We start from the raw sequence: 13894 nt of genomic DNA on the forward strand, positions 1-13894 counted from the left end.
CATTGAACTCTTGGCCTGCCACCTAGCTAGCATAGTTGGCTAGAGTAGGTGCTCAGTGAAAACAATAATAATTAGGAAAAGGATTGATTGAACCTATGGGGGAGATATGATAGTTTAGTGGCAATCATAGTCATTGAGTTTTGGAGTCAGGAAGCTCTATTTCTAAATCGTGGTCAGCTTCCCTCTACACTCATGGGTCTGCTGGCCAGTGAGGACATTATTTGCCTCAATGAATTATTTTAAGAATTAAATGAAATAGTCTTACACAATGCCTTGTAGAATTTCCAGGGTAAATTATAAATACTTAATAAGTTGTATGTTCTATTATTTTGTTATATTAAAAATACAACAAGTTGTGGAACGGTAGGATAAAACACAGATATCAAACAAAACTGACTGCCTGGAATAGTTATGTTGCCATGAAATCCATTCTCCCAGTTTGAATTATTGCCCAGGTAGGCAGAAATTTCTTATTGATCTTCAGTTCTGGCAACAGTAAAGGAACAAAGTAGGGGAGAAAATACAAATGTCAATTCTGAGGCAATTTTTTAAAAATTTAAGGTTTTAGCTCTTGAGACCAAGAACTTAATGCAATTTTATTTTTTTTATTTTTAATTAAATTTAAATCCAGCCTGGACAAGAAAGAGTCTTTATAGGTTCATCTTATAAGCATAAGCTTACAATTCTTTTTGAATTTAGATTTCCAGACAACTTGAGTAAATGCTTTGTTATGAACCAGACTAGGGATTTTTCTGAATGCTTGGGAGGAAAAATTTGTTATTTTTGGCAGCTACAAAATCTGAAGTACTTTTCATTAGTAATATTTCTTGGGCCAGTAAACAGCATGACATTGCCTATAAATTTTGAGTGTGGAGAATGAAGTTTTATTCAAAGAGAGGGTTAGTGTGGTGATTAAGAGCCTGACCAATGGAGTTAGACTGCTTGAAATGGAACACAGATCTGAAGGTTGCATAACCCATATGTAATATAACATATGTCATGGGGGCATTGTGAGGACTAAATGAGATGATGAATATACGATCCTAGAACAATGCTTAAAACACTAAGTACTCAATAAATGTTAACCATTTTTATTATTGATCAGCTGATCTTTAACAACACTTTTTCAGGGTACTTAATTTGTGCAGTTTCTATATTAAAGTAAAGAAAATATATCCAAGGGATCATAAATGTTGAGTGCTGAGTATGGTTCATTTTGAGTTCTTTTGTTAATTGGCATATGTTTTGTTTTGTTTTAAAATAGTTCAACATGGATCGAGTTAATGTTGAAGAGTTTTACGAAGTTTATAAAGGAGTAGTATCTGAGTATAATGTAAGTATCAAAATAAATGTAAAGCATTGGTACTGAAAACAGTTTATGTGTCTTAAATCTTGGGGATCTCAGTATAATTCATAATCATGAAAGTATTCACAAGTCTGCCAGTTTCCAGCTGATCATACCCAGTGACTGAGGCATTCTTATCTCTGAGAGCTACTGGATCAGTTTTTAAAATATCTTATTGTTTCATTTATGAAACAAAAATATACCAGAGTACAAAAAAAATTGCTGGGGATTTGACACATTTGGGCATTCTCTATGAAGCTTATAATATTCTTAGAGTGGAAGACTTCACAATGCTTTAGAAAGTTAAAAGCAAATAGTTCTTAATGTAACAGTATAATTTCGTTTCAGTATTTAACATCTACTTTAATGACATATAGATGCATGTAGAATTATCTGAAAGTATGACTGAAGCTGAAGAAACAAGATTTTAAAGAAGTTGGTCAGAGGGCAATTAAATTATGTTCTTTAAAACATATGACTATATTCAAATAAGCCAATATTCTTCCTTAAAATAAAACATAGTAGATATTGGATCAAAATTAGTTACCCTCCTTTCCTTATCAAATTATCTTAGATACGTTTGTGCTGGTGGACTGCTTCCTCACCTACAGTGTTTTACTGAGTTTTGACTTTTTTTTTTTTTTTTGCATAAAGTTTACTGTTTTTGACAATGAAACTAGATTCCCCTCTTCTCATTTCTCCATGGCTTTTCCTTTCAACATTCCTTAAAAAGGACACTGGTCTGAGAACTGCATTTGTCTTATTTGTCTTATTTAGTCCTACAAGTCAAGACTAATTGTGAAATATATTTCATGTTCAGCGTACCAGTGGTTTCCACCTTTATTTAGAGAAACCAAAGTGATTTTCCTTCTATTACTGCATACTGAACCTTAATCTTATGAGCTTCTTCATTTTAGAGTTATGCCTTTTCTTAAATGGAAGAATTTTTTTTTAATGGAAGAATTTAAAAACATTCTTAACACTTAATTTAGTCAGTGACAGCTGTTTTTCATTTCTTAAATTTTTCTTTTATATATTTTCCTTTTATTTTTTCAATTTAACGTTTGAAAATATGGTTGAAAACTGCTACCTTCTTTAATTCATGTTATATTATAGCCCTACTGTACATAAGATAAACCCGTGGAGACTTACCCTTTGACCATCAGTTATATTCTCATACAATATCATGTAGTATTGAATTCAGTTACAACTAGTTGAGGGCACTAGTATTGTGCACATATCTGAGGTGGGCCATATTTCCCTTTGGAAAATAACTTTAAAAAAAAGCCCTCATCTCTGACTTGAATGCCTCCTATATTGTGCTTTAAAATAATAATATATGTAATTCATTTTTATGTAATATATATTTACTATTAGGATATTTTTTATTTGAGGATTTTGGAGGTAAAAATAAAAACATCACTGGATAGATGTGTCATTTCTCCTAAGAAGTCAGAAATTTGAATGACAGTAGCAATGTCATACTTTAATGTCAGAATATCTCAGAATAATTGGTGTTGATGTGCTTTCTTCTTAGTAAGATATTCTCTAACTACTATTTAAATCTTGTGATATTAATAACAGTCTACTTAAGATAAAGAACATATGGGCTTTGGGGAAGAAAAAAACTACATTATTTCAGAGTATAATTAGCCTTGTGAGCCACTTTTAGTAATGCTTATCATTTTTTATTCAGATTGAAATGTAAAGCAAATATTTCAAATCAGAATTCGTTTGTAGTGGTTTGCTAATGGGAAAATGGAGTGTATACATGAACCAGAATACTATCCAGGTATCTTTATGAGATGTTTTGTACTTCTATGAAATAAAATTCTCTTGTAACTAAGGAAAGCTGTTTCTTTGAAAATTTTCTCCAAAGGGACATAAGAATGTTTTTATCCTGGTAATATTTTGTTGAAGCAAGTAATATTCTTATGAAATATACCTCTAATGCTTTTCCCATTTACAACTCAGATTTGTTCAAAGGAGGTTGTGTGAAGAGCTATATCCATACACTGCTAATGTGTGTGATTACAGTATCTTTCACTGGTTAATTTGGGACACCAAAAATCAGATAACAAATCCTGAGTCTCACTTGCTATTGTGACTATTATATTTCCCGAAAATCCTCTTACTTCTCATGACAGTTAATATTCAGGACTCGAGTGTAAGTTCAAGGAAGAAGTAAATTTTAAAATGTTGTATACTATTGGATGTCTTTTAATTTTAGGAAGTTTGTCTCATTCAAAAAGAAGACCCTGTAAAAATAATCTTAAGAGGCAACATAGTCTCAAGGGACAGAAGCAGGTGGTTTGATTCTTACTCTGACTTTTCATACAATTTATCCTCCTTGTCTCTAAATTCTTATTTATAAAATAAATAAGACACATAAGCTCATAGTAGTGGTTCCATTCATTTTATTATTATTTTAAATGTGAAGATATGTTGGTGAAATAATGCTCTTAAATGTAGGATGTATGGTGTGAAATAGGGACAGCATCATTGTAGTGTCTTAATGGATACTATTCAGTACTCACCATGAGTTCTGAGTGTCCCTACATTACTTGCTTCAAACTACAGACTTCCTATCTCAAAATTCATTGCAACCAACTTGCAGCTTTATGAACTCAATTCCCTTCTCACAAAATGCTTGTGGAGTCAGATGCTAGGTTCAGATCCCAACCTACCCGTTGTGTGATCATGGAGAAGTTATTTACCTTCTTTAAGCTGTAGTTTATTCAGCTATAAAATAGAAATAATGCTACTACTTTATGAGATTACTGTGATAATTAAATGAAATAAATCATATAAAGGAGTTTCCCATATTGAGAGTACTAAGGGAGTTATTAGCTGTTTTGTTATTACTTTTAACACTGTAACACTGTATGTATGTACAGTGTATATGTCAGCATAATTCTTTGTACTTTTAACACAGTAACACTGTATCTGACATAATTCTTTGTACTTTTAACACAGTAACACTGTATCTGACATAATTCTTTGTACTTTTAACACAGTAACACTGTATCTGACATAATTCTTTGTAGTAGATTCTGTGTTGATCATTTATACTTACATTTGCAATCGTAAAAAGGTGGTAATTCCTATATCATTGTGTTATCATGATCCACTTATTTACTGCATATATATACCGAGTGTCTACTATGTGCCAAACAATGTGTTAGAGTCCAAGGATACAGAGGTGAACAACAACAACAAAAGTTCACTACCTGCATTCATGGAGCTTATGTTCTGGTGAGGATAAACGTTAAATCAAACGATCTCATTGTAAAAGACAGGAGTCAAAGGGCTGCAAAGGAAACAAACAGGTTCTTTTTGGTTTGGGTAATTTTTTACTTAATTAAAAACCTAGGTGACTTGAGGATTTTGTTGAGTTAATTTTTTTTAAGGAGTACATTATGCTTTTGATGGAATCCTTTTTCCAACATGTTTTTCTTTCTTTCCATTTTATACATTTGCATAGCCCTTTATGTCTGTATTTTTAATGGTATTTGTGATTAACACTGAAATACAAAGATAAAGACAAATGAAAGAAAAGCAGACAAAATTCACTCCTCTGTTTTTGGATGACATGTTCCTAATGCTTTCTGCCCCTACTGAGAACTTGGCTCTTGACATTTATGTGTAGGCAGTACTTCAATATCATGAGACAGAAAATCAGACTCAACATAATTATCCATAAAAAATCAATTACATATGACCTTTGTGAAGTAGCAAAATGACTTCAGGTGGATACCTTTAGGGATTCTACTGAGTAGGGGTCTGTGTATCATATTAATCGTGAAACATGTTCCCTCCTCTTTTAACCCCTGGCATTTTTATTAGCTGTGATGACTGAGTTCTGATCAATATTTAAATATTGTTCAGTAATAAATTACCTTTATTTTATTTTGTCAACATGTATCATAAATTCTCCAAAGTCATTAAAATGGCTTGCATGTCCCTGTGTGATCTGATCTCATCTCTTACTGCTTTCCTGTGGTCTCATGTTAGCTCCTGATATTCTGTCTCCTTTACTGATCTTCATATGCACCAACTGTACTGCTGCCTCAAAGTCTTTGTCTTTATTTTCACTTCTTCCTGAAGTATTTTTCCACATGTAGAAAAGAAAAGTTCATTGAGTGTTCCAGACACTGTGAGAGGTACTTTTCTTTGATCATGTTTTTCATTATATCATTTCACATATAGCTAAGAACCTTAAAACAGTATACTTCCATTCCCCCCTCCTGATGTGCTGTGGTTATCATATATTTTTATTTCTATTTCTATTGTAAACCCTATAATGCATTTTTAATATTTTTGCTTTAAATAATCAGTTATCTTTCACATCAACTAAAAATGTGTATTTATATGTGTGTTTACTATATTTTGTATAGATCTCTATTTTTGTCTGGTACTATTTTCCTTCTGTCTGAAGAACTTACTTTAACATTTCTTATGCTATATGGCTGCTGGTAGTGAATTCTTTCACATTTCGTCTGTCTGGAAAAGTTATTTTTCCTTCATTTGTAAAAAAATATCTTCCAGGGAGCCTGGGCAGCTCAGTTGGTTAAGTGTCTGACTCTTGATTTCAACTCATGTCATGATCTCAGGGTTGTGAGATCGAGCCCTGCACTGGGCTCCACACACAGTGTGGAGCCTGCTTAAGATTCTCTCTCTCCCTCTTCCCTTCCTTGCCCTATTCCCTCTTTAAAAGGAAGGAGGGAGGGGAGGGAGGGAGGGAGGGAGGGAGGGAAGGAAGGAAGGAAGGAAGGAAGGAAGGAAGGAAGGAAGGAAGGAAGGAAGGAAACCTTCCTACCTGGGTATAGAATTGTAGATTGACCAATTTTTGTTGTTGTCATTTACATCTTTATCTTTGTTCTACTGTTCGTATTTTCTTCTTTGCATGCCTGGTAATTTTTATTAGATGCTGGATAATGTGCAGTTTATATTGTTATATGGTATATATGTCATATTTCTTTGAAGAGTGTTTGACATACCTTTGGCATCTGCCAAACTTATTTAGGATTAGTTTGACCATTTCAGGGCTTACTTTTGAACTTTATAGCATGGATACAGAGCATTCCATATATAAGGCCAACTATTATGGTGCAGTACCCTTCTGGGAACTCTACTTGATGCCCTGTGTATCATATGAAGGCTTTCCACTCCAGCTGGTGGAAATGCAAAGTCTTCTCAGCCTTGTGCTCTCTCTGTAAATGGTTTCACTTAACTGCTTCTGGTAATTCTTTTCTTAGTTTTGGATAGTTTCCTCTACACATATACAGACTCTTAGCTGAAGATTCAGGTGACCTTCTCTACAGATCCCTGTAGTTTACTCTCCCATAGTTCTCCCACCTCATCTAGTAATTTGTCCTGCAAATTCTATCTACATTGGCCTCCCTGAACTCCATTCTTTGTCTCTTCTAATAAGTTAGAGTGTTGGGCTCTGTTGTGTTTCCTCTCCCCATCCCATTGTCCCATGGCAGTAAGATGACATAATCATATAGCTTACTTCATTTGATTCCCTTCTATCAGGGATCATAATACTGCACTGCCTCTCATCTAGTGTTTGAAAATTGTTGTTTCATACATATTGTCTCATGTCTAGATGTTTAATGTGAAAGAATCTGGTCCTTGTTTTCTTCATTTCTGAAAATGATTATCATTTTTTAAAGTATCTTTGGAAGAAATACTTAGAAATTTATCTTTAGAAATGTTCATTCAATAGGACTGTATTCAATGGGAGAGACCCTTTAAAAGGAAGGTGTACAAGAAGATCATTTCAATTAATGAAAGTATCAAGTGGTAAAGCATTACATTAAAGTATCACTAGTGGTAGAAATGGAGATGAGGGAACATATCTAAAACACATTTTTGTAGAAAAACCAGACAGAAATGAGGAGCTGGGGATCCCTGGGTGGTGCAGCAGTTTGGCGCCTGCCTTTGGCCCAGGGCGCGATCCTGGAGACCCGGGATTGAATCCCACGTCGGGCTCCCGGTGCATGGAGCCTGCTTCTCCCTCTGCCTATGTCTCTGCCTCTCTCTCTCTCTCTCTCTCTCTCTCTCTCTCTCTCTCTCGTGACTATCATAAATAAAAAAAAAGAAGAAGAAGAAATGAGGAGCTGCTTGGCATGTGGAGTACATTGAGGATTCAAAGATAACTAAGATTTTAAGATTTGGAATAATGGTGCAATTAAAAGAGGATGAGTAAAAGATTATTAATTTTTAAATATTCTTTTGTATTACATATCATAGGAGATGGTGACAGAAATGTATTCTGGCCCTTGTGTAGCAATGGAGATTCAACAAAATAATCCTACAAAGACGTTTCGAGAATTCTGTGGACCTGCTGATCCTGTAAGTTAGTATTTAAATTGTTAATCAAGTTTGTTTTATTCACTAGTTAAGTATCTTCATAGGTTTGATGGTTTTAGTTTGTTCTTTAAAAGAAATAATACCAAAGTGACTAAATCAGATACATTTTTATTCAAAATACCATTTTGAATAATTTTTTAATATATTCCAAGAAAAAGTGAATTTTTATTAGCCAAGTGACAGAATAGAATGGGCAGAAACCTTAACTGGTATTTTTTTTATTGTTTCTTCTTGATAAATTGTCTAGATAAATTTATCGAGCTCTCTGATAGAAATTATCTAAGATACTAATTATCCTTTGCCTTAGGGAGGCTATAAATAAAGCTCTCAGTGTGAAGGATATTGATATGGTAGACTGATAACCAGATACATAAATATGAGCAATGGGACTTAAGTGAAACTTGATAGTCTCTAGTATACTTTTCATTTTGGTTTGTGCTTTCATCATATGGCCATTGGGTGGAAAAAGGAGTGAAGAGGAAGGGAGTGGACCTAAAAAGCAGAAATAACATTAGAATACACATGAAAAATCTCCATGGAAATGTTAAAAGTTGAGTAGGATTATGGGAAGCATTACTGATTTTAAACACTATATTAGGGGATCCCTGGGTGGCGCAGCAGTTCAGCGCCTGCCTTTGGCCCAGGGCGCGATCCTGGAGTCCCGGGATCGAATCCCACGTCGGGCTCTGGTGCATGGAGCCTGCTTCTCCCTCTGCCTGTGTCTCTGCCTCTGTCTCTCTCTCTCTCTGTGACTATCATAAATTAAAAAAAAAAAACACTATATTATTTTTAAAGATTTTATTTATTTATTTTAAAAAGAGCGAGCGAGCTCGTGAGCTGGGGGAGGGGTAGAGGGGGAGAGAGAGGGACAGTCAGACTCCATACTGTGCATGGAACTGGCTCCATGTCACAACCCTGAGATCATGACCTGAATTGAAACCAAGAATCAGACATTTAATGAACTGAGCCACCCAGGCGCCCCTAACTATAATTTAAATTTATTCTCTTTATTACTTATAGTTTATTGAAGATGAGCATTCAATTCAGTTTAATACAGACATTTATTGAGTTCCCTTAGATGTAGAATAGTAAGTTAACAGCACCTATTAAGAAACCAATTTGTCTAAGAGTGCTTGCTGCTTGGTTAAGCTCCGTAGAGAATAGTACACCTGTTCTCAAAGATTGAAGAGCACACACACAATGATCTTTTAGAACATTTCCAAAGAAACATACAATAAGGACTAAAATATTGTTAGTTCAAGTAAAATGCAAATGTTGAAGGATTGTTTAGTAAAGGAGGAAATGATATGACCTGAAGATAATTGAGAAACTTACTTAGAGGAAGAGAGTTGTGAATAGGGATTTAAAGGAGAATCAAGGCACAGAGAGAATGGGAAAGCTTTAAAACATGTACAAAGGCAACAGTAAAGGATTCTGCAAGTTTACTATGATATACAGCAAGAATATTTGCATGGCTTCAAAAGGAAATACATACCTAGAAGCACAAGGAAATACATTTTTTTTTTTTTAGATAGAGGAAATAATGCAGTGAATGCTGGTAGAGATGAGTGTGGGATGGGTAGCCTTAAAAGCCACAGTACAATTGTGGATTGTGTATAAGTGGAATCCCATGGGATAGGAAATAGCAATTCCTTGTATTTAGCTTAATTTTAAGTAGTTGGAATTATTCCCTTGATGCAAGAAGAGCAAACTAAATTGGGGGGATTAAAGACAGGGGCTCTAGAAACAGTTAAAAGCCCTGATGACACCATTAGAGAAAGAGTTGACAGGACCTACTTTCTTTTCAGGAAGGAAGAAGAATAGAAATAAGTATTAAATGTGGTTGTGAAAGAGTGATTAATAAAATGTGAGTCTGATGTGGAGGACATTAAGAGAAAATGGTGATGATATTGAGTGTTCATTGGTTATTAATCATAAATTAGAAAAGGATACTTTTTGTTTATATGAATAAGCAGATCTGATGTTTGCCATTTTTATATCTGATTTCTGTTGGCCAGGACAGGGTTTTATTTTTTGATGTTTTAAAGATAATTAAAATTGTGAGTGAGCAGCTGACTAAACAAATGGGCAAATTAAAGAGATAAAAACTAGAACAAAAATAGAATGAGTATGTTAATTCTTTCATTCAATAAGTATTTACTGAATCTGTACTAATATTTGTGAATTTGAAGATAGAAGTCTCAAAGAATTTACAATCTACAAGTGGACAGTATATGTAAGTGGCTAATTTCCGTGTTCCATGGCAATTACAGTGCTAGATGCTTGCACTGGGTATGAGTGGAGCCCAGAATATTAGCACTTAGCTCAGCCTGGGAGGGGCACTACCATCAGGGGCAACTTTATTAAGAATATATCTTCTGAGCTGAATTGCAAGGAATGAGTAGAACTTAGTTAAGTGTAGAAAGTGGGAATTGATATGATTAACGTTAGGGAAGAATAAAACATTCACTTTTGGATATAGCAAGATCTTTATCATTACTGTAGTAAAAGTACTGGGCAGTAAGTGACAGAGGATGAGTTCATCAGGGAGGAGTTGGGGAATGAGCAGGTAAGTAATCAAAGAAGAGTCCTAAGAATAAATGTTTACCAATTACCTCTCTTTCTAGATGTAGATTTAGTGCATATTTACAGAGTAAATAGTGTGTACAGGGATTACTGCTGGATCCCATGTCTGGGCCATAAAAAAGAAGACTACAAGGTATCTTTCCTTAAAGAGCTCATAATCTCATGAAAGCTTAGTTTGCAAACTTCCAAGATCCTAAGTCTTGGCTCATTAAGCATAGTTTAAATTACTGTACTATTTTTTTCATTTTGGTTATTCATGAGCCCCTTATAGCATTATAGAAAATTGTACTAATAAGGATTTTAAAAGTTGGTATGCATTTAACATATAAAATGTCAGTAGTGGTTGTCTTTGGGTGGTAGAATTATGATAATGTTAAATTCTACTATCCTATATTTTACAAATTTTCTTCAAAGTACTTCTATTACTTTTACAATAATACCTTTTATTTTATAATAAAACTTCAAAGTGAATGAATGAACTTATAATTGAGGACTTGGTCCTGATTTGGGATGGTTTCTCTTCTTGAGTCTCAGAGTCTTGAATTATATACTAGGTGCAGAATGTTAAACAGGATCATATGTCTTTGATGGATGGATCATATGTCTCTGATGGATATATATATATATATATATATATATATATATATATATATATGGATGGATAATATGTATATATATTATCAGAAGAAATACCATTAGTAGTTGTAGTCAAACTATGCATTGGAGACAATAAAATAGTTCTTACAGCTTGTTCTGACTTTGGTTTATTTTATTCTTCCACTACCTATCTTTGTCTCTTTTCTTCCACTCTTCCAGCAAAATAGTAAGCACTGAATGCTTACTGCATGCCAGTCATGTGCTGGGTGTTACTAGGTTTATAGTAATGATCAAATAAATACAGTCCTTATCTTTGAGGAACTTATGGTCTAGTTTGAGGAGGTAGAATTGATTAATAGCCATCTCACTCTAATTCTTGTATTAAAGTAATTGTATTAAAATAATTATTGCATTAAAATAATAAAATAATCTAGAAATTCATTTTATCCTTGCATAGTCATTTCCATATCTGAAGAGAGACTGTGGGTTATAACACATGTAAATATAATAAAGTGTGTGGGGAAAAATGCAAGGTATGTCATGGCCATACAATTGATATTTGATAAATTAATAAATAGACTGGATATATTTTTATACATATCTAACATCTGATATTAACCCATTATTTAAAAATATTTCATCTACCAAAATGAGTTTTTTTTCCTTTATTCCTTTCTAAGATATAGAACTACTTTTTAAGTTGATTCTAAAGAAGGTTCAGTGACCATTAGACCACTTTGTAGCTATATATGTTGTGGATCGATAGCACTTTCATCATTGATGTTGCACTATTGGCAGATTCTTTTTCTTATAGCTGGAAGGAAACATACATTGTAGATGAGTAAGAATTTCTTCCTAGAAGTGGTCTTAAAGAAGGGGTGGTTCACAACACAAGTCACTGTGACGAAGGGTATATTAAACTTTCTATTTTTATTTATTTACCATATAAAAATAAGAAAGAAATGAAGTTTTAGTAAAATTTAATGCATGGACTGATAAGAGTACATTTATACAATCTGTTAAAAATATATACATGTTTTTGTGCACCTGGGTGGCTCAGCTGGTTAAGTGTCTGCCTTCAGCTTAGGTCATGATCCCAGGGACCTGGAATCAAACCATACATTGGGGCTCTCTGCTCAATGGGGAGCCTACTTCTCCCTCTCCCTCTGCCAGCCACTCCCCCTGCTTGTGCACTGTCTCTGTCAAATAAATAAATAAAATCTTTTAAAATATATATGTACACACACAAATATGTTTTGATGTATTTACATATTTTACTCACAAGAGTGCTTGAAAAATGTTGGTCTACATTAAGGACATTAAGAGAAAAAAATATCAGAGCAGGTTTCTTTACAATTAGAGAAACATTCACTTACCACACCATCACCTGCAGAAAACCTGATTTGCCTCTGGAAGAGGTTTTGATTGCACCTGCTCCAGAATTTTACTGTTGAGTATCTTGGTAGTTTTCCTGCTGAGCCATTAGGAAACTGAAAGAGTCACCAAAGAAGTGGTAAATTATCTGGGAAAATTGTGCTGAATATATTTGTTCTTGGACTAGTGGTACGACAAGCCAAATAACTTCACATCAGTATGCCTTATTTTATGAAAAATGTGTTTGTAAAATATTTTATGTAAAGGATGTTATTTAAGGGAATTTGAACTTTGGTCATCTGATTAGTTATCCTTATATGCTTTTATACCTTAAAAACCTTTATCCCATAGCCAGATTGAATTAAGAGTCAAATATTCTCATACACAAAAAGTGGCTCTTACCACAAATGTTGGAGAGGATGTGGAGAAAGAGGAACCCTCTTGCACTGTTGGTGGGAATCTGAACTGGTGCAGTCACTCTGGAAAACTGTGTGGAGGTCCCTCAAAGAGTTAAAAATAGACCTGCCCTACGACCCAGCAATTGCACTGTTGGGGATTTATCCCAAAGATACAGATGCAATGAAACACCGGGACACCTGCATCCCGATGTTTCTAGCAGCAATGTCCACAATAGCCAAACTGTGGAAGGAGCCTCGGTGTCCATCGAAAGATGAATGGATAAAGAAGATGTGGTTTATGTATACAATGGAATATTCCTCAGCCATTAGAAACGACAAATACCCACCATTTGCTTCGACGTGGATGGAACTGGAGGGTATTATGCTGAGTGAAATAAGTCAATCGGAGAAGGACAAACATATGGTCTCATTCATTTGGGGAATATAAAAAATAGTGAAAGGGAATAAAGGGGAAAAGAGAAAAAATGAGTGGGAAATATCAGAAAGGGAGACAAAACATGAAAGACTCTTAACTCTGGGAAACGAACTAGGGGTGGTGGAAGGGGTGGTGGTCGGGTGTGGGGGTGAATGGGAGACGGGCACTGAGGTGGGCACTTGAGCACTAGATGTTATTCTATATGTTGGCAAATTGAACACCAATAAAAAATAAATTCATAAAAATAAAAAATGTTACTGAAAAAAAAAGTGGCTCTTTACATATTAGTGATTTCCCATGTATTTGATTGTCAGAGTAGTATTTCACCTGTTATTGAGTAGCCTTCACGGATTTTAGGATTAAAGTGCAACTATCATGATATTTTGAAATGCAACTCTTTCTTCATGAATGTGTATAAAATTGTGGTAAACTTGGAAGAGAAGTGCTTGCTTGCTGATTATCTGTTTGCCTCTGTCATTTATGGACTTCCTGGTTACATTCCTTTATTCCCTGAAGGCTGTGAACCCCAATGATAGTCTTTCTCTTCATCTCAGTTCTTACTATCAATGTGGGCACAATAATATCCGTGTGAAAGTTTCACCCAGGGCTTGGCATCAGAGCTGAACAGATCACTTCTGTCAGTTACCTTTATTCAGTCTGCTTCCTCGTTTTCTTCCACAGCCATCTTCTATTCTATGTTGACATCTGGAGCAGCGACACCTCTCTGAACTTAATCTCTGATATAGTCATGCCTGGCCATAGCTTTCTGGTCCCCTGGGT

The 13894-nt window shown here is 34.6% G+C and overlaps 1 protein-coding gene across 4 annotated transcripts in view; it reads left to right on the forward strand.

Annotated features, from left to right (window-relative positions):
- NME7 (NME/NM23 family member 7) overlaps nt 1-13894 on the forward strand; it is a 261270-nt gene that overhangs the window by 130895 nt on the left and 116481 nt on the right. For all 4 annotated transcript variants that reach the window (XM_055323525.1, XM_055323523.1, XM_055323524.1 and 1 more), the window contains exons 9-10: nt 1265-1333; nt 7604-7705. In XM_055323525.1, the coding sequence (XP_055179500.1) occupies nt 1265-1333; nt 7604-7705 (171 nt within the window). The remainder of the gene's footprint in view (nt 1-1264; nt 1334-7603; nt 7706-13894) is intronic.

Source organism: Nyctereutes procyonoides, unplaced genomic scaffold (assembly GCF_905146905.1).
Source record: "Nyctereutes procyonoides isolate TBG_1078 unplaced genomic scaffold, NYPRO_anot_genome, whole genome shotgun sequence".
Taxonomy (NCBI): domain Eukaryota; kingdom Metazoa; phylum Chordata; class Mammalia; order Carnivora; family Canidae; genus Nyctereutes; species Nyctereutes procyonoides.